Genomic DNA, 26,555 nt, shown 5'->3' with positions numbered 1-26,555 from the left:
CTTATAATACAAAAAACACATTTCAAATAATGAGATTCATTTGAAGAAAGTACCAAAAAATACTACCTTTCAAGTATTGAGCATTTGAAAAAACATTTTATCAGTTTGTAACAGAATACCTGTACCCAGCTCGCTGCAGGCTGGAATGATTTAGTGTGCACTGTGAGATATTCCATTGTTATCGCAAAGACACAAGATTGCTAAGCTGGGCTGGGAGTGGCAGCCTGAGGGCAATGCACACACACTTCTCTTATTACTCTGTGCTGGCAGTGATATAATCTTTGTCATTAGCAGCATACTGTAGGCCTGATCAAAGCCCCTGTATGAAAGTATTAGCAGTATTTTGATATATATATATATATATATATATATATATATATATATATATATGTGACAGCTTATCAGAGACGCCTACTATACAAGTGCACTTTGTAAGTTTGCAGACTATTAACTGTAGCCTAACTGTTGCTGCACAATTTAACAGCCCACTTCCATCTTGTCCATCAGTTAAAAGAGACCACCACAGGGTCACTACTGAGCAGATATTATCTGGGTGGCGAACCATTCTCATTCTGTAGTGACACTGACATGTTAGTGTGTGTTGTGCTAGTATGAGCACATTGGGTTTTGTGCACTGTTTATACTAGCCACTTTATTAGACACACCTACTTTGTAGGAACACCAAGTACACATTGTACTTGTACAGTTAGTGACTGTATTCTGTCTTTTTCCATTTACTCTTCCACTTCACTCTTTTTTTCGATTTTCATTTGTTAGTCATTCTCTAGCCCTTCATCAGTGGTCAGCTTCTGATCACAGGGCCACGGTAGGTGTAATAGTTGGTGAAATGTTCTCAGCCCAGCATTGACAGGGATGTGTTTAAAACCCCCAAAGACATTGCTTTGCCTGGCAGCTAGTAGAATGCTACAGCCATGTTGGTGTAACTGCTGTACTGAGAGTGGGTTACCATCCAAGTAATAGCTGGTCAGTGGAGGTCCTGCAGTGGCCCTTTTCATTGATGGAAGGGATGACTTCAGTGAAAGAAAACTGTTATATAGGTGTTATAGGCTATATTAGGGGTGGGCAATATGCCAAAAATAGAACATGATGCTTAAAAACATTTTCACAATACACAATAAATTTCACAACATTAAGTTTTATCAAGAATTTTGATAAAGTGAAACATAATTTTATAATGTTTCACCCACTGCACTGCCCTAAATCTAATCAAATATTCCCTATTATGCTCTGTTTGCAATTAAACATGCAGTTGGCTTGTGTTCTTTAAATACTGATGACATCCAAGATGTGCTCAATTAAGCATATTGTAACGTAATGTGGCATAAATAATCGCAATAATGGTAAATATCAGCATATTGCCCACCCCTAGACTATATTTTCTCTGATCCAGTGTATGTTGGAGAGTTATTAAGAATGTAAAAAATAAGAATGTTAGTAAATAGATTTGAATGCTATTTTTGTGAAGCCTAACACACACGTCAGAAAAAGAAAACTTTAGACTGATCTTTTTTATCGCCTGACAGAGTGTCGTCTCCAGACTCGAGGACAAAACATCCTCCCCTCTCCCTCTGCAGCTGGAGGAACACACACATACAGACAGACACATACACAGCTGGATGGAGGCGTGCTTTGTGGCACTGGCTGAACAGTGCACTTTTGAGGAGTGATGTCAGAGCAGATGGCAGACAAACCTCAACTGTAAAAAAGGGAACACTAATTCACCACATAGAACCGAACAAAGTAAACATTTGGGAATCACTGAATTTTCCTCTCAGTATGGTTTTTAGTTAGCTTGGTTAATATTTTTTTTCTTCGAAAGAAAAAACATTCTGTTCTTGTCTTTTCTTGACAGGCTTACCCCAAAAAAGGGTGAAATCTCCTAAAATTCTGTCCATTTTTTTCAAGGCCTAAACATTGCACAAAGCAAAGCTAAAAATGTGCAGGTATGTGTGAAATAATAATCATTTGCCAGTATACATTTTTTTGACATGCAAAAGGCATTAAATGTTACACATAGTGTGTGTGTGTGTGTGTGTGTGTGTGTGTGTGTGTGTGTGTGTGTGCACTCACCAGGCTTTTGGATTGTTAGCTGTGTGCCAGACAGGTTGGCAGACCTACTACATTATGAGGGTTAACTGCATTGAGCAGACATATGGCAGCCAAAATAAGCTCATTTGCACACCATCTGACACTGGCTGAAGACAACAATAATGGAATTGTCACTTTCTGTTAAATACATGTTTGATTATAAGACCCTTTGGATGTGATTTTGATAAACCTCATTAATTAAGCTGTAACTCATTGGAGTTCACACATGCTGACACAACACTATTGCATCACAAATGCAAAACGTAACACATACCATGTTACTGAGAGACTTTACTTTTTATGCAGTATTTATAAAATTACAAATGTTTTCTCTAAAAGGAAACACTATTAAATGGCCTATATCATAGAAAACAAAATTTCCCTCACTTTTTTTTTTAAATAAAAGAGCTTGGATGTAGTATGTAAACACTATTAAAGTTGCAAACCATACCATTCACTTCCCAGTCCATGCACAATACAAGCCAGCCAATCAGAACAGAGCTTATTTATCTGAACAGTGTTAAAGGACTGTTCAATTTTATGGGATAAAAAGAGGTAGAATTTGTGGTATAAAAATAATTATGACCATTTTTGGTATGCAAAACCACACAAATGTTATAAGTTTACTAAATTGTAGGATATGGGCGATTTAAACTGCCTATAATGACAGTGTATGTAACATCAGAATCTCATTTGTAGAAAGCTAGTCATGGTGCTATTTTCTGTATAAAGTATTCCTTGGATTACGTATGTTTGACTGGACAGGCTTACAAAGTCTAGTGTGTTTGAGGTTTCTCTTAGTGTCACATGAGACTGCGTATGCTGCCCAGCTTCTGACAAGAAAATGATGTTTCAAGATTGGTGGAAGAAACATCAATACCCTTCCATTTGTAGATGACACAACACTCATAGCAGAAAACCAAGAAGAGCTTAAGGCTCTTTTAAGGAAAGTTAAAGGACAGAGTGAAAAGATGATACTTCAGCTGGCACTTGGCAGAACAAGGATGATGGAGCTTGAAAAGATCTTTATATATAATGATGTGTCAAACAATAAAAACGTATAGTCATATGCAAAGGTTTGGACATCCCCAGTCAAATTTAAAATGTTCCATAGCATTCCTTTTGCACAGACCACATTTTTTATGTTCATGCTCCAATATGTTAAATGCAGCACATAATAAAGCAATAAGCCACTTGAGGCCATGTGTTACTGCGATGTCATCATGGGAATGGTGTTCTTAGGCATGACGCAAAGTGGAGTGCCTAAAACTCCCTTCCCTGTGATAAAATCTCAGTAATGCACAGCCTCAAGTGGCCTTTTGCTTTTAGAAAATGGCAGCCAACAAAAATATAACAAAATACACAATTGTTCGGAAAATAATTAAAATAATTATTAATAATAACCAACATAAACAAGTATTTTGCCAAGAAATGTACTTGCTTTAGAGTATGGCATCGTTGCCAAGCCACCATGGACCACTGAATGAAGAGAAAGCTGTTGGTTAGCTGACCAGCCTAGTTGTAGTTAAGAACATAAGTCACCAGCCCCTCAGTTTAAACAGAAAACGGGGTTCTTATTTAATCAATATACTCGGTGGTCCATGCGGAACCGGAACAATCCATTTTATAAACAGTAATTGTACATTACACTACTGGACTCTTATGCAATTATCTGTAAAGGATATATAATTATTTTCATGTAGAAAATCAACAAAATGTAATTTGAGGGCTTCCAAACAACTATGTGTATTTTAGAGTGTTTCTTCGTCCTAATTTATGCATTAATGGCTGTGAGAACATAATAGATCAAATTACCTTACATGTGCTTACACTTTCCGATAATTGGAATCGTCATATGAATGCGCTTCGTTGCCGATAAAGTGCCTTTTGTTATGTATGCGCGTATATGTTTCGCCCAATGTCCCGCCTACTGCATTTCTGGATTGCTTGAAATGTGAATGACGCATCGAGTACAACCAACCAGCACTTCTGTAGTCTGTCTCTGTGTCCCGCCCTGCGTCGAGTAAATCCAGTTAAACGTACTTGACAGTGTTTGAAGCAGAAGGGAACCTGTTTCGCCCCTGAAGCGAGAGGAAAAGGTAAAACATGTCACAGCTGAATAACGTGGTTGGCAAATAGCTCAGTGCGTCCAATCATATAATTTCACTCACTCTAGCCAAATAAACGTGACTCATGTGTGCAGCTCGAGCCCTGCCCGAAACATCATGTGTTTGGTGAGAGTGAGGTTTCTGTGTGTGGTATACATAATCTTTGTTCATTTTTATTTCTATTTTCGCTCGTTAAAAATACAGACAGCTGCAGCTCGCTACGCATAAAGATTCCACCGCTCTGCTTAAGATAAACCAACCGTTTCCATGGAAACATGAAGCGCATTTTCAAGAGCTGGGTGTTTCTAAAATGGTCCACTCGTTTACTCTTTCACTGATCACTACATAGACTGTTCTATGTAGAGCACTATATACACCTGTGACTAGCTTTGTTAGCTTATTGGCGTCTGAAAAGCAGTAAATTTAACTTGCTTATGGCTAGAGAGCTGGATCATGTCTTCTTCCAGATTTCTTACCTGTACCAGAAGCAGAGAGGCAGGGAGGCACACTGAAGGCAGTGAACGTAGACACAAAGACAAGACGTGCATCTTTTCCTTGTGTTCCACAAGCACCTCGTCTTTGTATCTGCATTCCTTGTCGTTTTTTAATCCGCATAGTTGTAGTGTTGTCAGATGAGTACACTTGTGTAGTTCAATTATGGGAGCACTGATGACCTGCATGATGGACCTAGCTCTAAATGCCTCCTCTCTCCTCCCCTCCAGGCACAAGTAAAATAGTGATGGCCTGTAAAATTGGTTGACTTTGATTACAGATCATGAGCTATAGAACGCAGATGAATTGAGAAGTCATCAACTGGACCCTGTTTATACTTAGCATAAAAATGCATCACATATCTGGATGTTGTTCATATACAAATTTAAAAGAAAAGTGTAACCATGTTAATGATTGGAATGTGTTCGGATCAGATCTAGCTGTCCTGATTCCGAGGTAACTGGGCACACATCTGTTTGTGTGTGTAAATGCAATGTGGACAGCTAGGCTTCATTCGTGATCTAATAACATCTGAATGCATGAATGATACATTTGAAAACAGCAAGTGTAAATGCTCTGGTCTAGACTGGATGTTAACTCTAAGTATACACAGGGCCTTAGAGCAGTGTTTCGCAACACTTGTCCTGGAGGTACACACAGCCCTGTGCTTCCCTGCTTTAACCCATCTACTTTAACTTAGTAAGGGGTTGTTAATGAGCTGATTAGCCGGATCCCTCAGGACCAGGACTGAGAAACATTAAATGCACCAATTAACTTATCTTGTAATATGGCCTCGAGGTTCTTCCATTTTTTTTCACAGCTTTTGTGGGGCTTATCACCCTCCAGCACCTCATTTCTTTGAGAAGTGCCCTGCAAAATACAGATGTATTTTAGCTAGTGAGAATGGAAAGGAACTACTTATAAAAACAAGAGCTGACCCCAACTCCTAGATGTATTTGTTGTCAGACAAATACGTAGCACGAGTCTGTGTTTGTGTTAATTGTTACAAATGTTTAGACCACATGAACCACTAATGCAACTTGTAAACAAATGGAAGAGGAGGCGAAAAATTAAGCCACACAGCTGCTTTCTCTCTGCTGTGATGATGCAACTAATTAAGGCCCTTCACCCTTCATGATTGTTGAATATGCATCAAGATGGATTTGCATTTACACAGGAAATGTTCTGGTCATATGCATCTCTAACCACCATAGAAATTGGTTTGAGTGATCAGATCACAATGGGTCTCCAAGATGTACTGTACCCCATTCACACTTGTACTTAGTACTCTCTGCATTTGATCAGATCACCCAGAACGCATGTTAATGCCAAGTGTGGTCTAAAAGTGCTTGTACTTAAATGGTAATTTTCAGTACTCTCTCCACATACTACAAACAAACCTCCTTCCAAAATGTGTACCATTGTGTTATGCAACCAGACACAATCTAGATAAAACAATGTAAGGTATGTATAAATAAGTCTTTTACAAAGAGTTCAAGACAGCTCTTACTCTCATCCCATTTGAGCAGCATTTCTCAGCCCCCTTAGCTTGATCAGCAACTCAACAGCTTCATCAGTCTCTTGAAATGAAAAACACATTAAAACATTAAATATCATTCACACTTCACTTTAGTAAGAACACATTTGAATGAAGTAAGCAAGAACTACTTTATTGCCGCTTCCTTTGTCAGTAACACAGGAAAATATAAGAGCACACTGAGAAATAACAGTGTTATTTGAAAAAGTTTTATTATTCAAAATAAACTAAAAAGTTTGGAGTATATACATATGTCAAAGATAGTGGAAAAATTTGTGTGTTTAAAATGAAAAATGATCCACAAACCATGTTAACATTAATCCAACACAGAACATGTTTTATCCACTAGGGGTTAAAATGGTAGGTTTTCACCTTGGAGACATGTGTGAGGGGGAATGAGCCACTACAAATGCTACAGCTAATGATACGCTACAGATACTCTAAGGCTAATGCTACAGTTAGCACTGTTGTACACTTGTGCTATGGCAAAGCTGTAAAACGATGAGAGATGAGTTGTCTATGCGGTATTTTAACAAACCCCAGGGACAGCAATGCAGATGCACATATGTTACTTATTTTCGCAATGCTTTAGCTAGCTACACTCTATTGACAAAAGTATTGGGACACCTACACATTACACCTACAGGAGTTTTTATGACATCCCATTCTAAATCCATAGGGATTAATATGGAGTTCGTCCCCCCTTTGCAGCTATAACAGCTTCCACTCTTCTGGAAGATTTTGGACTTTGTCTGTGGGAATTTTTGCCCATTCATCCAGAAGAGCATTTGTGAGGTCAGACACTGATGTTGGGCGAGAGAGCCTAGATCACAATTTCCATTCTAATTCACCCCAAAGGTGTTTGAAGGGGTTAAGGTCAGGGCTCTGTGAGGGCCAGTCAAATACTTCCACACCAAACCCACTTAATCATTCCTTTACGGCACTAGGGAACAGTCATGCTGGAACAGAAAAGGGTCTTCCCCAAACTGTTCCCACAAAGTTGGAAACATAGAGTTGTCCAAAATGTCTTGATATGCTGAAGCAAAAGGATGTCTTGATATGCTGAAGCATAAGAGGCCTGGGCCAACCACTGAAAAACAACCCTATAGCATTATCCCTATTATAAGCTACTTTATAGCGTATATTAATGAATTGTGAAATCAAGTGACCCTCCCACACTTCATACACTCTGCATTGCTCTACTTAAGTAGTATTATAGCTTCTAGGAGATGGCACTCATTTACAAATGCTCAGTTTTTGGATGCAAGAGGGAAAATGGTCACTTTCTACATTGTATTCCAAATAACAAAACCAAATCAAAATGGCTCAAATGTCTTGTATCTAAAAACCATTTTGGGGTTTATAGTTAACAGTATAAAGCTGAAGTTTTCTACCTATTCACCAGTTTCTTGTTCAGATTTTCCTGTTCCAGCATAAATAGTGCAGCAGTTATTATAACGTCTGCTGCACCATTTAAGGTGGAACGGAAAAATGTGAACAAGAAGCTGGTGAAATAGAAGCTGACTTCAGCTTTGGGTTAATAATATGGTTAAAATGCAAAACTTTTGAATACCTGGCTAAAAGCAGAAATCTAAGCTACAGGCAACTCAGTATGGTGCAGGCTGGAAACAGAATCACATCAACATGGCCTTACTTGTATGAACCTGAAGAGGAAGATTCAGAACAACAACTTGGCCCTGAACCCTAAAATTGCAGCCTTGTAGCAGCTTTACAGTCAGATTTCTGTTTGTTAGCCAGCTAATTGAAAGTTTTGCATTTCAGCTATGACATTAATATAAAGCTGAAGTCAGCTTCTAACTCAGCTTTTTTGTTCGAATTGTCCTGTTCCACCTTAAATGATGCAGCAGTTACACTCTGCCTGTGCCTACACATCCAGATGTGTAAGTTGATGCTGTCGAGAGGCTGTCAATCAATCTGCTAGGGTCCAGGCCCTCACAGCAGAATAATTAAAAGTGACAAAGAAAAAAGAAAATACAAAACACTCCTTTTAATGTCAATAAATAAATAAATAAATAAATAAAAATTTAAATATATAAAACTGTTTGCTCTAATATTTATTATTCACAGATTTACAAAAAACAACTATGCATGGCCTTTAAATACATTTTTGGTTGAACAACAAAATTAAATAAGCACATTAACATTAATATTTGTTATAATGTTCTAATGTTCATTTAATGTAAGTTGTGAGTAAGAGTTGCATTTTTGTAAATTTTCACAGTACAAACACCACATTTATGGTAAAATAAATGTTCGCAAATATCAGTTATCAGTATCCTTATTTTACTTATTTTATATCAGTATCTGCCCTGAAAAAAAACTTATTAGTCGACCCTTACTTAAAATATGACGAAGTTGTTCTTAGTCCCAGAACACACACACACTCACATTTTCTAAGGTGCTCATCCTTCTGGGTCATGGGGGGAGCTGGAGCCTATCCCAGCGGTCATTGGGCGGAAGGCAAGTCCCAGAACAGTTATGTATTAAATATGTGAAGCAGTAACTGTATCTGCAGTGAACCTGCATCACTATAAAGAGCTTTTTAAGGAATTAAATATATATTTATTATTTTTTGAATGCCTACACAGAAAATAAAAATATACATATTTGTTCTTTTTTGTAGACCTGTATACAAAAGAAAATCTGAGATTTCTGTTTAAAATATTAATAAATTAATAAATCAATTCAAAATCAGGGTACTTGGTGCACATCTTCAGTGAGAGACACTGTTAATCATTTATTGCTTTTCACGTTGTCATCATGTTATCTGTGACAAGTTTATAAAACTGCATGCAGTCCTAGTTCTGTATATTTGAATTTATTATACCTTTCCAGTTACTCCAGTTCCTTATGTATCCCTTATTAATGACTTCAGTCCCCTTGGGCCACTGGGATAAACAATATAGCCAGCCAAGGTTTAGAATTCATCCCCTTCAATTGGAAAACGATGCCTTACTGAGGCCTTGTTGTCCCCTTGGGAGTGGTTACAGTCAGAATTAAATGCTACAAAACAAATGAAACAAGGCATTGCCACAGACTGAATTGAGCCTTCATCAAACTTTTTATCAGCTGTAGATCACATGCAAATTGTCCAGAAAACTCACCACATTTAATTCTTAGAAGTCACAGTTATCAACAGCAATAACCAAAGCACGGTGTAATCCAATATTAATTATTTCTGACTTTTGATTCAATGAAACAAGCAGAGAAACTCTGTGGAAAGTGCAGATTCTACTTTGAATCAAAATAAATTTGTGTTAATAGTAAAAAAGGAAATATTATAACTTGTACTTTTTGCTGGTTGTGTCACTGCTTGATATTTAAACATGGGAAAAACTTGAAGTGTAGATGAGGCATGTGCCTTTCAACTAATTTTGATATTTGGGTATCTGAAAGAATTCCTGAATGGACATCCGGAGAAGGAGAAAAAACAGTGCCCAAAAAAGGAAAAACAGATTTAGAAATTGCTGTAGAGCTATTACTTACCTTTTTAGGTGAAAATACTGGTATTGCACAAAAAATAGCATCACCTAGAGAAATACATTTGAGGACCTGTTTTAATATTCAAAAATAGCCAATACTAGCTAATAGCTTTTAATATTCAAAAATAGCCAATAAATAGCTAATACTACAGCTAATCTAACCGAAACAACACTGGATGCAGATGGAGACTCGTCATCTTCTACAGGTGTTTTTCCTCAACATATTAGTTTATCAAAGAAACATAGTTGAACTGCTTCTGGATCTAACATCAGCCTAGACTATTTAGCAATAAAAGCCACTATCTCTGCATTCTCATGCTGCGTTCACATGTGTCACGTTCTTCAGGACATGTCCTTGGCAATGCGCCCACGTAAAGACACTCTTGTTTCCAAGTTGCATAATATAACATAATGTACTTAATCACGAATACGAGCATAACAGTCACGTTTTACTGTTCTGTTCAAATGTTTCATGTATTTGACATGAGTTCTGTATTTGAATACTGGCTTTGAATAGTTAAAATGTAAATATAATTCACTGTCTAACTCATTGTGTAATGAAACGTTCAGTTATGTAATTACTTTGGCAGAATGAATGCAATAATTCTTGACTTCTAGAGTTTAATACTCATGACTACTGTTTTGCAGAATGCTGTTCAGTTGTTTAAGAAATTTCTATCTTAAATGCTATACCTGCATATCACTGAACACCATTAGTGTATTTTATACAGTATGACGCTGACACAAGGATGACTCCACATCCCCTCTTCCATTTCTTTCTTTCTCTCACACACACACGCTCAGGCCCAGGGGGGCTCATTTACGCACTCCAGTCCTCTGCTCATACATCAAATACCAAATAAATATTTATAGCGCAGTGGTCATCAGTCTGTTTCTCTGGCTTCTTTCTGCCTGTCTGTTCTCGTTTGTTTTTGTAGCCATTTCTTGGATAGTGTTTTGGTCATTTTATCTTCATATACTAACTGCTAGGGTTTGAATGCAGCTTGGGAGAGCTAGATACTCAGATATATCCTTTAAAATACACTTAAAAAACTATAAATGTATAAAAGGGAGGTTATATGAAGGTTTTGTGATTTCACAGTTGCCTCGAATATTGCACCAAGGTTGCATGGCCTCATAAAGAAATCGATTGTTGTGTGTATATGAGCAATTGATAGTCAGAATAGGCCAAACAGGTTGGAACGGACAGCACACACCAGCAATACTGTTTGTAAAAAGGTCCATGAAAAATATAAGTAAAATTATTTAATTACTTAATATTTGCAAAAAGTGAACTATGTAAAAGGAACAGGAAGAAAAGTTAATCAGTTCTGGTAAAAAAGAAGACATTACAGTAAGGTAATGGCATAATGATGTGACAGTTCCTTGAAAACCAGCTACTGTATAACTGGTTTAAGTCTGTGTTTTTTATGATATGTGAAGTTAGTAGAAGTAAGAAGTACTGAAAATATATAAAGTATACTAAAAAAAAGTGTTGTGATCTGTTTTTAAATAATAACTATAACATATTGTCATATTGACCACCCATATTTGATATACACTGTAGTCTGTTAGAAAACAGCCACTGTAGCAGCATATTTTTAGTGGAATTGGACTGTAGCGGGGAAAAAATCTTGCTAATGATCCACTGTGTTTTTGTTTAATCTATAAATATGATAATTTTATTGTATTTTTAGCCAGGATTCTGTCTGATCTTAAGTGTGCACACACACACACACACACACACACACACACACACACACACACACACACACACAACCACAGTGGTAAGTAAAACTATGTGCTCTTTTAATGAATGGTGAATATGAACAGTAGTGCTTCTTGTTGAGATTAACAAGCCTTTGTCCTGCATATATGGAACTGCTGGGCTGTTATGTGTGGCCTCTGAATAACAGTAAACATCTCATTCATTATGTGGCTACCGTGGCTAGCCCATTCGTCTTCTTTGACAGTCTGTCTACTGGTTAGGCTGGTGCTTCTTGTTTAGTCACCTTACAGTACAGCTCACTTATGGGATAGGCATTATTGTGTGTGAATCGTTTGAATATTATGAAATGCTTTAAGCAGGGAGAGCTGTGTATCCTTATTACGGGCCAGAGCACTCATGTTTTATTCACAAGCAATTTTTAACTAAAATAATTTTTTTCTATTTTGTTTTGAAAGAAGTGGTTGAGTATTTCTAAAATCTCCATAGATCTTCAACACTGCTGTTTCTTAAAGCAGTTATATTTTATTTCTGTTATTGTTTTAGCAAGCTGGCTTGCTAGTCACCAGTAAATTCTCAGAGATTAAAACTTTTACTTCTTCCTGCATTTTTGGCTTATGATGCTGTGCTTTTTGAGGTCCTTGTCACAGCCATTTTTTATCACCGGTATTTGTGTTGAATGCAAAACTATGGCTATTGTTAACATGGATTCTCAATCACATAAGGCATTTGTATAAACACATGGATGACATTCTGCAACTGAATCTGAGCAGCACACGTCTCCCTTATCAGATTAGGAGGTAGGAATACATACTTGATGTACATGCTGTAGGTAAGAGTAAGTGATATGATGAAAACATATCATCTCAATAATAAAACACATTTTTGTAATGTGTGATATGCATCACAAGGTTTCGTTTTTCTGAGGTTTTTAAGTTAGAATGCGCAAAATGCACGACTGTCACATTTAAAAAAGGCTATAAAAACTATGAATACAACTAACAATGTAATTTAGTGTGAAAATAAACTGTTTAACAGAGAGCAGCAATTTGTAAAAAATATCTTATTAAAATTCATTAATGGCATAATGGATGCCTTCCAATCAGCTACTTGTTGCTATGCAGTTTATGCAGTTACTGTATACTAGTCACTGATGTTTACAGACTCTTTATAAATAATCTATTTATGAATTGCATTGTGACACATTTTAGAATGTAAAAACATGCAAAACAGTGTGTTTGTGTAGCTTGATGCGTTTGCTTTCACATAGTATGTTTTCATGAAGTATGTTTCTACTCTAAATCCTCATTGGTCTTTTTTATGATGCATGCATTTGTTCAGTGTTCTAGAAGTACCAATGCCCACGATATACTCTGAAAATCATGATGTATTTTATCCTAATAACAATAATATATCATCATATTACCCACCTCTAGTTGTAACCACTACAACACTTAGGCAGTGTATTAATGTTCCTGACATATCAAATTAGTATTCACTAAAACAATTTATTACATATAAAACTAGAGAGCAAATTCAGACACAGCCAAAATGTTTGGCTTACCCTGCCATAGGGTTTCTTGTTACAGCAAGCTGGTTAATTGTGTTGGATGTCAAATACATGATATTCCTTTTCAGTCATTCTTGTATCAAAGTGAGGTAAATATCTACAGTGAGGTAAATATCTACAGTGAGGTAAATATCTACAACAGCTTCAGCTAAATGTGTAACACAGACTCAGTCACCTAAATGTATTACATTTGCGCATATTTGTACAACACAGTTATTCTGGACCAACGATATGAGGCAGTGTGACCAGCTGTTAATTTGGAATACTAACCCAGCCAAAGGCCAAGTAGTTTTGAAGCTTGTACTCTAGATGATGGATTATGGATTGCTGTAGCATATTGTAGCACAGGGAAGCAACACTAACATTCCACAATGGGTGTGGTTTCCCAGTGGCCATTGTTTAGAGGGTTTTTTGTTGGTGATACTTATACTGTCCAGCATTTGATCAGATCCTAGCCATGTGAACTCTCTTCTTCCAAGCACTTAAAATTGGTACACCGAAAAATAATGCATTGAATTCACTTATTCAATTCACATATTATTATTATTGTTGTTGTTGTTGTTGTTGTTGTTATTGTTATGAATAGCAGAATAAGATTTAACTCTAGAATACTTTTAATTATCTACCAACTGTCTTGATAAGCTGTATCATTATAAAGATGAAAAACCTGTATGATGGCAGATACTGTCTTTTTTAATCAGGTGTAATATAAAATGTTATATAAACTCATTCATTCTTGATCCGTAACTGAGCTGTGTCTTACCCTGCTACAGCTAAAAATGAGAAACGGCTTTCAGCCCTACAAATGACCCTGAGGCTGTCAAGGAGATTAATACTTTAAAAGAACACTTCTTCCAACAATGCTAATGTAGTTTGCGATGAAAGAAAGCTGGCAGGGACCTGTTAGCATGATCTCATTTGCATTACACTAACTGGTCCTTGGTACCTTTCATTCCCAATTAACAACATGATCATTTAACTAGTACACACTGCTGCAGGTATTTGAATAAGAGGCCTTTGATGGCTGCTCATTCGCTTATCGCTAATGCTAATCATCATGAGGAATTTCGACACTGACCACAGTGACCAAGGAGAAGTACTTGTTCACTTTGTGGCTAATGTTTGTCACGTTCTGCTCTGAACTGATGCAGACAGGCTTTAGTAAATATACATAAGAATCATTCTTAATCAGTATACCAATGATGATGTTTTCTGAGTGATTTAAACATTTGACCAAAGCAGGTTTACCATTCTGTTATTTTAAACAGCACCAGCCCATTCTTAACCTTTTTATTCTTACTGAAGAGTCATACTGAAGAGCTCAGTATAATGTGGCACTGTCATAGGATGCTACCTTTGCTACCTTTCACAAGAAAATTTCTGCACTGCTAGATCTGCCCTGGACAACTGTAAGTGCTATTATTGTGAAATGAAGGCATCCAGGAGCAACAAAGCAATAGACCATGCAAACTCACTGTGTGCCGAAGTGTGCAGTGCGTAAAAAACGCCTATCCTCTGTTGCATCACTCAGTGCAGAGTTCCAAACTGCCGCTGGAAGCAACATCAGCACAAGAGCTGTGCATCACGAGCTTCATGAAATGCATTTCTATGGCCAAGCAGCTCCACAGAAGCCTGAGATCACTATTTGCAATGCCAAGCATTGGTTAGAGTGGTGTAAAGGATGTTGCTTTTGGATGCTGGAGCACTGGAAACTTGTTCTCTGGACTGATGGATGAATATGGGTTTGGTGGATGCCAGGAGAGCATGACCCACTGAAATGCATAGTGTTAACAATAAAATTTGGTGGAGGAGGTATAATGGTCTGAGAATTAGTTCGAGCTCGGTGTCACTTAGTTCCAGTGAAGGGTAATGTTAATGCTACAGAATACAGAGACATTTTTGCATGAAATGAAACTAAAAAGAGGCTGTTTTCTACAGATGAAAAAAAACATACCTTAAAATCCAAGATGAACGTCTGCAAGAAATGCAAGGTGAAGCTTTTGGAATGGCTCTCTGAGTCCCCTGACTTGAACACGATTGAAAATCTGTGGGTAGATCTTAAACATGCTGTGCATGAAAGAAGGCCCAAGAATACTGTAGAACTAAATATATTAGTTCTTTAGCATTTGCAAGCTGTTATCTGCCAAAACAGTAGTTGCTGAGTACTGATTTAGATGGATTTCCAAACTTTTTCAAATGCCACAATTACTGTTTTAGGGTGCCCAAATTTTTGCATACAACTATATAAAATAAAATGGAAAAAAAAAAACAACTCAGATCAGCCTCAGATTAGTTTAAATTAATATTGGCTTCAGGCATGTTTACAACTTGTGTATTTATTTTATTTATTGCTATTGTTTGTCTGTAACAGAACTTGGAGCATTGTAAACTATCTGTCTTCTCTATGTCCCTCTCTCTTCCTCTTCTCCTCTTTTGTTCCCTTTCTTCTTGATGTCATCTCTCAGAAGCTCAGCTTGTAGGATAGGAAATGAGAGTTGCATTTGCACAATGTGACATCTGTGTGCTTGTGTGTGTGTGTGTGTGTGTGTGTGTGTGTGTATGTGTTTCCTCGCGTGTTGCATTTGTGTTCTGCTTTACATAAGGGTGAGAAGTTTTTCAGTGTGTCTGTCTGGCCCAAATCTAAACACTTCAAGCCAGTTACCATGACATCACTTAAACAGTGCCCTGTGTTTGTGTGATGTATTAACTCTTTCCAGTACAGACATCTATACAGTGCATTTAAACCTTCTAGTACTTCCTTTTTTGCGCACAAAATTATATATAGACATTATATAGACATAGACGTGATGTAACATGTATGTACATTGTATGTATGTACAGCAAAACTTTGTGGTTGAAATTGTACCCTAGATACTATAGTATTACTGTGGGTACTATTCAGTACTATATTCATTTTTACTATAGTTATTAGTACTATATTCACTTTTACTACAGTTAATATTCAACTTTTTGTTTTAAGTATTGCTTTGGATCCTGTTCAGTAATATATTTAGTATTACTATAGGCACTAGTCAGTAGTATATTCAGTACTGCTATAGGCACTGTTCAGTACTATATTGTGTATTACTATAGGCACTATTCAGTACTATATTCAATAGGTGCTATGGTTGAAGTTTTACTATAAGTGCTGTTCAGTAATTCTATAGGTACTACTTAAATTCTTCATAGTTTTTTTCCTAACTGGTAACTTACGCTGAGGTAATGAGAGCAAATAAGGAGTGCAGGGAAGAGAAAGAGTTACTGCCGTTCAGGGAAATCAGCTGGCAGAATGAGGGAAAATGGAATTTCAAAACCGAGATGACATCCATTAGTCAACTCGACTTTTCCATTCAACTCAGCCTCTATCCGTTTAACATTTATGCGAGTGGGACTGTTTGTGTTTTTTTTTTTGCACACATTTCTGTGTTTTACTGTTTTAATGCAATCGTAAACACCTGAGTCCTAAGTTACCTTCTTAACTGTCTAATAAACATCTGACAAGTGAGACAGATTACAAAAGTCCCTGAGGAAAGTTATTCAGCAGCTTTGGCAGATCAGAGTGTCTGGTTCTGATGTGGTGTTATGTGTGCGCTCACATGAGTGTGTATGTGTGTCTGTATGTGTAACCCTGCACCCAGTAACATTTCAGACTCACTTTTTTTCTCATTCTGATTCTGATTTACATTTACCAAAAGCTGATAACCTCTCCAAAAACAGAAATGAATAATATCTCAGATGGGTGTAGCTGTCTGTGATCTGTTCTAAAGGTGCTGAACAGTAAATCACTGCTAAAACTTTGTGAAGGAATATGATTTTTTTGTTTTATATTTGGCAAACATCTAAGGTCCATAAACTTGACTGCAGCTGAATGTTTTTTCCTTAAAAAGACTTCCCAGTGTCTTGATATTTAATTTTGGAGTGGGAGGCCTGTAGGTAGTAAGTGTCTTATTCTACAGAGACACTTAAACACTGTAACAAATGCGGACATCAAGAACAGACTGAGCAATTGCATATCAGTAAGCAATAGCTAAGAATGCTCAGAGAGGAGCTGGACTGTCTGCTGGAGGTAGCTGGATTGTTGTTGGTGGAAAGCTGGCAGTAGTTTAAATGAGTAATCTGACAGATGCAGCATCTGGATGGGAGGGAGTGGTGAGTGTGGCTTTATGTAAGATGAAGTTGATCCTTAGTGATTGGGATTATATAAACACTGCATTCAGACTGTATTATGCTCTCCCTCCCTCTCTGTCTCGCACACTCCCTCTCTCCTACTGTCTTTGTCTCTCTCCGTTTCTGACTGTCACCCTCTTTATCTCCATATCTCTCAAATGCATATGCATCTGTTTGGTTTTGATTTACAAAGAGCTTTACAAAGCTTGCTTTGAAATCCATTTATTACACTACATGCATTCATGACCTGAAGGATCTGCTCAAGTGATATTTTCAAATTACCAGCTTGTTATGGGAACAAAATAGGAGATATTCAGTTGCTTCCACCACTGAGGAAAAAATACATTTCCCATGCTTAAAAACTTTGAGATTATGATTTAAAAAATGTTGCTTCCTTATATTTTTCTATGAAGCATTTATCAATATAAATATATATTTAAAGCATAAATTGTATAAAATATATTCTTAGTTATTTCAAAGTGTGAAATTTTATCTTTAATTTAGCTAAATGCAGTGTCTGCTGTGTATGGTTGAAGGGGGAGGGAACATGTTTTACCACTGACCGCCAGCAGAGGGCAACAGTCTGATCATTACATAATCAACAGTTTTCTCATGTATTTAAAAATGTATTTAGAGCTCCACATTTATCATGTATTAATAAATGTACTCAGAGAGTGACAAGGCTTTGCACAGTAACTCACCCAGTCAAGGTTTTTGGGGGGACGCGGTGTTCCTTCAAAAAAGAGAATGAGCTATTATCTTTCAACCGACGGGCTTAATTGCTTTCTCAGTAGGGGGTAAAACGTAACATTCAAATAAGTGTAATTTGTGTTTTTTCTGGCTGTTTCCTGTGGCACCCTCACCCCATCCAGCCTCTGGCTTTACATATCCCAGAGTGCCGCTGTAAGAGATTTTCTTAATCCCTGTGGAGGTTTAAGCCCTGTTATTCTAACTCTTACTCTCTCTCTCTCTCTCTCTCACTCGCGCTCTCTCTCTCGCCCTCTGTCTTTCCCTCTCTCCCTCTCTCTCTCTCTAACCCCCATCCCATGCCATTGTTTTTCTCTATTTCTCAGCAGGGGTTTTGCAGCCCCCTCATTAAGCCTGCAGGGGAGTATTAACGTGCATTTCTAATTGCTGATTACGAGGGGAGACTGGTTAGAAGCTCTGAGCACTTTGATTGGTTTGTGTCTGCTGAGCTCTCGCTCTTTTCTCCTCTCATCTCCTGCTTGCCCGCGTCGTCTCTGTCTGTTGTTCTGTATTCCTCAGCATTGCTCTACTGACCTAGTTTGACCTAATCTGGGTGCTGCACTGTAACGTGTGGTGGGAGTATATGTGTAAGTGTTTGTGTGTCAGTGTGTTACGTAAACGCAATCATCATTGGCCCTAAGCTTGTAAGCTGCTGCCTTAAATAGATCGATGGAAAAATACAAAGAATGACTAGACTGAGAGGAGAGAAAGGCAAATGCACAGACTCACACACAAACACACACATCAGTTTGCATTGAAATAATGTCTGCATAACATTCGTGAACAGAAAGGCACTTTTGTTGGATACAGAGGGATCCATCAGTAGTGCTACCATCAGTCTGTGCTACCCTCCATACAGACATTTACATACGTTTTGCTTTAATCCCGAGTGCATGATGGATGGATGTAACAAAAATGATAAAAATTAACTCGATAAAAATTGAATAAAAAATGGAGAAACATTTGTGTGAATTGAGAAATGCATTTTTATCACCTGTTTTATTTTAAGAATATTTGTCATATTCACCCTCATACAGGACCACTTCAGTGTAAAGTGATAAACCTGGCATATATTAGTTTATGCCCATAGCCTACGTTTTTCTTGTTTTTCCATTTTTTCACTTGAATATGAAAGGGTTGGGCTAAACTGCTGTAGGTTGAATATGTGGATCGATGTAAATGAATTGATTTTCATAACATCATAGAAACAGTGAGTTCAAAATGGCTGTTTTGCATGGTTTCCATATACGGACTATGTAGACTGGGTTGTTTGGTACATTTTGAAACTTTGACAATGTTTACATATTACTTCAAAATCCTTTATTTCCAAAACGTGAGAGATTTAATTTTCCATTATTTGAGCCCTGTAAGCTGTAAGAAGTTTTCAAAAATGTTATTCAGCAAAATACTACCTTCTTTTTGCCTTACAAGCTTTATAGACTTCATGTAAATGTCTGCCTTGGTGACTGAAAAGGTATAGGTTTTTACATTTTAAACAATAAAGAAAATATCCAGATGAAAAGTTTTAGATGAAGCCTGTTTGAAAATAACTGAAAAAAGAAAGATGAAAGAATTGGCACGGCCAAGATGGTGGTACACATGCTGCCTTTTGACAGCACACACATGCTGACATCCAGGCAAAGCTGTCAGAATGTGTTTGGTGAATAATTGCAGATTTCAGCCTTTCAGTTTCTTCAATTTTTCTGTAAACATTTTCTGCAAAAAATTTACATTTTCGGTCACCAAGGTGGGTTAAACTAAGAAGCATTTAACCACCACAGTTATCCTTTGGATTACTTTTTTGCAGTTTTTTGTTTTTTGAGTCTGGGAAGCATTGTTTAGAAAATGTGGCCCCTTGTTTGGTAGAAATCTTGCCGATGCCCTCTTCCAGACTCAAACCAATAATGTTCTTTTTAGATCTGTGGGTGCATTGAACCTTCAAGGTTCTTTTTATATTACATTTGTTACCACAATTTATTTGTGATGTTCACTGTGAACAGTAAAATGTTCAGCTAGATCTAAAAAGTCTTGTAAATTGGTTAATCTGATTTGTTTTAGCCATTAACCTAAAACACTAGAACTGACCTGAATTGAATGCCTGTGCTTCATAGATACAGTTTAACGTTTTAAGCTTGAGGAACCTATTTAATTTCGATTGTCAATGAGAGATGCAATCACATTTTACCGGTTAGAATTTTATCAAGGCAGAGTAAAAAGGAGAGATAAGCTCTCCTCTAAGCACATGTAAGAAAATCAGCCTCAACCTAATTTACTATGCCAGCATTTAAGGGCCTCTTCTACTGCGACAGGCGTGCTCAAGGCACAAAAGACTATGATGAGTCACATAAAGTGACCCCAGAGTGACCTCTTCTCTCTCTCTCTCTCTCTCTCTCTCTCTCTCCCACTTCTGATTTGGACTCTCTGGAAAGTCCAATCCGAGACAGTTCTTTTGTTTGTTGTTTAAAAAGTCGCAAAGCGTAATTCTGTGCTGTTGTCCACCCAGCACACATATATATAGTATATATGTATGCATATATATATGTTTCCTTTAGTTGAGATCTTTCAGAAGCTTCTCTTGATATTAACATTATTCTGCAACAGTTCTTACAACAAAATAATATGTTTTTGAGGCAAAGTTGATATTTACTCAAGACAGTCTTCTTTGTCGCTCAACTTCATGCTTAAACCTTTAACATCCCATTAATAAATTCTAAGCAGATTCATATTTTGGACATTGAAATCCTTAAATAGCACCTTTGAAAAGCAAGAACTGTTTATTTTCAGAAAGCATCTGAGAAGTCACTCGTACAGGCCAATTTGGCTTGAGCTTACTGCAATGATTAAGCAAAAACAAGAAAAGCAACCAAATTATTTTGCCGCTTCACTTACACAAACAATACTGTGCTTTGGAATGGGTTGCTGACATTTTTTTCTTTTTCATTTAACAGCACCATTCTGTTTTTTTCTGGACTTTCCCTCTCACACAACAGACCATTTATGTTTACAGGATAAAAGAATCTGTGTGTGAAATTCAGAGTATCTTTCTAATACATTTGTGCAATATTTACCTACCCTTTGAAGAAACCACAGCTGCTAAATTAAGAATTCCAGCGTTTCATAAGAAAACAGTCAGTCTTCCCAGGCCTCTCTTGTTCGCTCACAGGGTCACTGTGTCACTGCAGTAGACTCAGTCTCTGAAAATGAATTGTTTTGACTGCTTGGCTGAATGGGATGTGTAAATTCCTCAGTGAAAGAATGAACTTGGTCGACCCTTCGCAGACCCGCTCAACCCAGCAAATAAGTGCATGAGACACGATGTGTATCGTGGCTGGTTTGGCCCAAACTCAGTTAATTAAGTAATCAGAGCCTCAGGGGTTGAGTTTGCAAGCAGGGGAGCCATCTGTCTATTATATTACTCCAAATGTCACTGACACAGGACACAGAACACAAGATTACTTTCAGAATGAAGTTAAAAACTTAAAGGAAGGATGACTCGAAACCATAAAGTGCTGAATTAATTAAGAAGACACTCTTTTTTACTTGTGTGGTTTACTTGCATCTGTAATAAGAAACCTTGATGTTAGCCTGGATAATAAGACAGTGTTGTCAACTGCAGCAAGCCTCATATGCCTTTGAGTTGCACTGCTTTTTATAAAGATGGCTGATATTTGTTTGAATGAACAAAATGCTCCATCAAACTGAGAGTACTGTATTTTACCCCTTAAATGTCTAGGGCAAACATTTATTACACACTTTTGTGACTTACAACTCAGCAAGTCTGCATTGTTTTCCATGTAATTACTGTAATTGCTTAATGATACTGTACAATGCCTAGGAACCTCCTCTACATATAAAGATACTCAAGATACCAAAAAACAGTAGTCAGTATTTTAATTTATGCTATCATTGTAATATCCTCAGGGGCACTTGGCTTATTTGAAAGGAAACTTCTTCAAGGATTCAATGAATAAATCTTACAACATGGATTTTAAGAAAAAAGCTAATCCACACATGTGACTAGAAAGACTTCAAACCCCAGGGTGCTGTATTTGCCTGCTGCCTCAGACTAATACTCAGAGCAGGCTGCTAATGCACATGTTGTCCCCTACAACCATCTTTAAAAATGCAACTGACTGATATGCTGTAATGATTCAGCCAACTGAAACACGTTTCTAGGACTGCAGCACAGTATCCACTTTTTCAAAGCCAAAAGGTTCTTTGTTTACTTCTGCCTCAGCTGCTCCGCCCACAGAGGTATGGACTGTCTGATACCTTTTGGGTGCTAAGCCAGCCTCAGGTACCAGTATTTTGTCAGTTCCATTGTCACTCTTATTTATTTTCAGTTCCACTGAAACAAAGTCAGCCAGCCATGACTGAGCCTTTCAGTCAAGATACAGTAACTTGATTGCAAGTTTGTGAATTTCCTCGGCATCACATTTAACTGTATTCAAGAGTTTGAAGCAGTTCGTAGCTCAACGGAAACACATTATTAGGAAGAGTTTCTGAGCTAGCTAAGCATTTTGCTCAACAATTGGTGGGGTTGGATGGGGGGTCGGGGGGTTGCATGATATTATTGTTCTTCATGTCTTCCAATTATCTTCACTCTCATATAGTTATGAGGGAAAAAACAAAAACAATCATACATACAGAGCAGGTTGCTGATTGTAAATCTGCATTCTTACTCAGAAAGAGTTTGTACAGGCTTTTCTTCACACTTGGTGTGACTGCACCTATTTACATGCAACTGTACTGTCTTTGTTTGTACATGTAAGTGGAGTTGTGCAATTTAGTGCCAATGACAAGAAGTGTATAAGCTTGAAGTGAATAAAAAAGGATAATGTGTCAGAACCTCAGATGAACATTAAGTACAGCATTATCTTATTGCATCGCACCGTTGTCTTCTGAGTCCTTAAATCTAGCTTCCACATACATTTCAAAACCGTATCTTGTGTCTCAAGGGCCAAATTTAGCATGAATGGGGGATTACTGGAAATTCCAATGTAAATCGAAAGAGACACAAAGAGACTCGGAGGGAGGCCGTTTGAGACTGAGAGTGAGAAGTTAAACCAATTAGGAAGGAGCAGAAATTAGAGCGCCAGGAGATTTGCTGCCGTTTCGCTCTCAAACATTATTAGAAGTGAGGCATCTTCTCAATTAGTGGGGCATATAGGGGTGGAGCTGTTGGAAGAATTTTGCTGTTTTTGAATCTCTGTACTTTCACTGATCAGAGTATGGTTGCAGGCTCTTGGTCAGTGGCCTTAAGTGCACTTACATATGATATAAAGAACAGGAAAGAATAGGAAGTAATATCTTTTCAAATAATTTACTTTAAAATCATTTCTAAGGTCTGCCCTTTACAAAATAGAAATGTAGTAATACTATAAAAAAGTATGTTTTCTATAGTGCTGTATAATAATCTATTATTATTTTTTACCTTCATATAATGTTCACATAGTACTGTCTTACAGTAATCCATGATGCTTGTGTAGGATCCTGTAGTAAATGATAGTCATTTACTAAATTTACTGTAAGATTCTTATAGGAATGCTACAGATGTATACTGTAGTTCTTTTTCATTAGAGTCTACTGGAAATTAGATGGTTGAGTTGCATTTATATTATAGCTCATGGCTCAGCCTTCACTTTGGCTTAATTCCATCTTCAGCTTATTGGAATTTATGCTGAAATTCAGTTGACACACAGACCAGTTTAGTCTGTTCTTTGCTGATTGACACTCCCCATTAACTACATATGTCTTGTTTCAAGATAAGCAGCAATGGTTGTATCACAAGTAATGAGGTGTTATATTTCTCTCTGTAGGCTCCTTTGCATTAGAATAGCTGTCCTTGGCTGTAGTACAAAGCTCTGATTAAAAGGAGAGGATAGATTGATGTTAGCCTGCAATGGCTTCTCCTGAGACTAAGCAGTAAAATGTGACCTGGGTAAATTATAAATTGGGCCACGAGGGGTTTCTGACTCATTGGTACTTGGTCCTGTCTACACACACAGATATGTCTCATGTGGACATTGATCTTTCATTTACCTTCATCACAGTGGCCTGTATGCACAGAAACTGGAATAACACGGTGGTAATTGTCAGCCTGAGAAATAAGCCAAAGAAATAAGCATATTCTCATTAAGATGTACTAAGGTTTATGTATATCATTTGTAACTCTTGAATTTCAATACTTAAGTTATTCAGTGCTTGAAATTAATGTTAGTTTCCAGCAACGGCAAATCTTGACTATTAGAGGAAGGCCTTTAGTTTTAGCCATAAATTTTAAAACTCACTCAACAAACAAGAAAAAAACCTCCGTAATTATTCTAATCCAGTTAGATTGTTTGGAGATAAATATGACGTCTTGTTTTGACACTCCACATTTTATTTAAAGCTTGTAACTTACACTTACAAATATTATCCCCTTAAAGGCAAAGAACCCAAAGAGCCGGTGCTGCTTTCTATTTCTAACAAGTGACTGAAACAGTCAGTGACTTCCAAAAGGCCTAGAGTGGTGTTTTATCACGAAAGTAGTCCCACACTTTGTAAATCAAAGCGTGATTGGTTGATTCCACTGTCACTTTTTAATTATGATTAATCTAATGTGTAAGACCTTCAAGCCTTAACTGGACAATTTCTCATTGGGCAGGATTTTCACCCAAAATTTAACAATGAAATAAGAGTAGGGCTGCAATACTTGGAGAGTTTAAATACCACCCTGATGATTCTATTAAATAAAAATGAACTAAAAAGTACAGACATGTATTATTTTAGTTCCCAGAATTCATTAGGCCTTCTCTGAAAGTCTAGGACGCCCTGAGGTTTCCCCGTTGCTTTCCACAGACTGGTGATTAGATGCACTGTGTAAACACAATATTTGATACTTAATCTAATATGTTCATTTCTTGTCTTTTGTTTCTTTCAGATGTACCTGTAACAAAGAAGACACACACATGTGAGTATATGCCTTATACACAGTCAATATGTTTAACCCTTTGTAGTTGGATTTAGAATGTAAGTGGAGTGCAAATGTGATACCTTTTATAACTCAGTGTTATAAAATAGATTTTATATATATATATATATATATATATATATATGTATATATATATATATATACACATAACTTTTTGACTTCTAGTGATTAAATGTTTTTGTCATGATTGAATGTTAAGGCCTTAGCTAGAGTTTAATCCAAAGCTTTAGTTGAAGCTGATCGTGCTTTTAAAGCTTGTGTGACAGTGCTATATTTTCCTTCAACTGAATCTCTCTGAAACTGTCAGATACAGGGCTTTGATCTGAACGGATGTACTGATTAGTATCAGAGGAAAAGTGACTATGTAGTGAAAGGATGTTATCTTCCTCATCCAACTGCTGAATTTAGGGGAACTCAGAGTGTCTCTTCTTTTGTTTCCTCTCTCAATGCTTATCGATAAGCAGAAGATGTTGAGAGACCTTAGTAGAACACATACAATTGTCACTCTTATTTACACAAGCACAAAGCTGATTTAGACCTCATGACAAACATGAAATCATAATGTATCAGAATAGAGGATTTTAATAGAAAAATTTATGTGTTGATTTGAATTGCTTTTAAGCAAAATGGCTTTTAAAAGTAATTGACTTTTTTTACTTTACGCGCAATAGCATGTTCATGGTTAACCACAAAAGGCTAAAACATCCTGTTTGTGCACAGAACAGCCTGAAATCCCCTTGCTTAGTGGAGAAGACCCTAATATGTTTTATTCCATCATGTATTACATTCTTAAAGAACATGTTCAAATTGTTTTTTGGATGTTCGGGTGTTTTATACAAAAACTTTAAACAATATAGAATGTGTACATTATATGAAGGTTCTTTAAACTTTAAAAAATATTCTCAAACCATGCTTGCCCAAAGTGTAGCCTGCAGGTCAAGTTGGCCCAAGAGGACGTTTGATTTGGCCTGCCAGAAAATCTCCCTAACCCTCACCCAGGGATAGAATAAACATTTTTTATACTATATATAATTATAACAACAGAAATCGATTGTAATGCTGTAAAAAACATATTTCTCAAAACTTGATTTGAAATGTAACATCCGTTTGTTTGTTTTTTCTGGCCCTCAGCCCTACGCAAACACTGCACTTTTGCCCTCCAAGAGAAAAAGTGTGCGCACCCCAGTTCAATACAAATATAAACCGATTCTTTAAAGAAGCCACAATTGAAATGTTCGTTAGAAGCAAAGAACCAAAAGTGGTTCTTCCAAGGCATTACACCAAAAACCGTTGAGCGATGCCATAGAAGAACCACTTTTGGTTCCCTAAAGAACCATATTTGAAAAAGAGAACTGTGAGTGTAAACATTTTTTTCTGATCACCTTCAGATGTAAGAGTTCTATACCAATTTAGGAGATCTTTCCAGAACCTAAAGATCTAGAACTTTAGGTGGCGTTCTTTAAACAGGTTCACACTTAAGCATCTCATTTACAAACTCAACTTGAATTCTTTTTCTATTTTTTTAGAAAACGGTGATTTTTATGATGAATGGACCAAAAGGGTCTTATTATATTAATTAACATAAAACAGATTTCTTTCTCCTAAATAAAATCAAATAAAGTT

At 36.9% G+C, this 26,555-nt stretch overlaps 1 protein-coding gene across 1 annotated transcript in view; it reads left to right on the top strand.

Annotated features, from left to right (window-relative positions):
* Window positions 1-26,555, top strand: part of rorab (RAR-related orphan receptor A, paralog b) — a 50,779-nt gene that overhangs the window by 3,569 nt on the left and 20,655 nt on the right. The window contains exon 2 of the mRNA XM_036586225.1: window positions 24,882-24,911. Within this exon, the coding sequence (XP_036442118.1) occupies window positions 24,882-24,911 (30 nt within the window). The remainder of the gene's footprint in view (window positions 1-24,881; window positions 24,912-26,555) is intronic.

This window comes from Colossoma macropomum, unplaced genomic scaffold (assembly GCF_904425465.1).
Source record: "Colossoma macropomum unplaced genomic scaffold, Colossoma_macropomum, whole genome shotgun sequence".
NCBI classification, from domain to species: Eukaryota; Metazoa; Chordata; class Actinopteri; order Characiformes; family Serrasalmidae; genus Colossoma; species Colossoma macropomum.
This window is presented reverse-complemented; position numbering and strand designations above follow the sequence as displayed.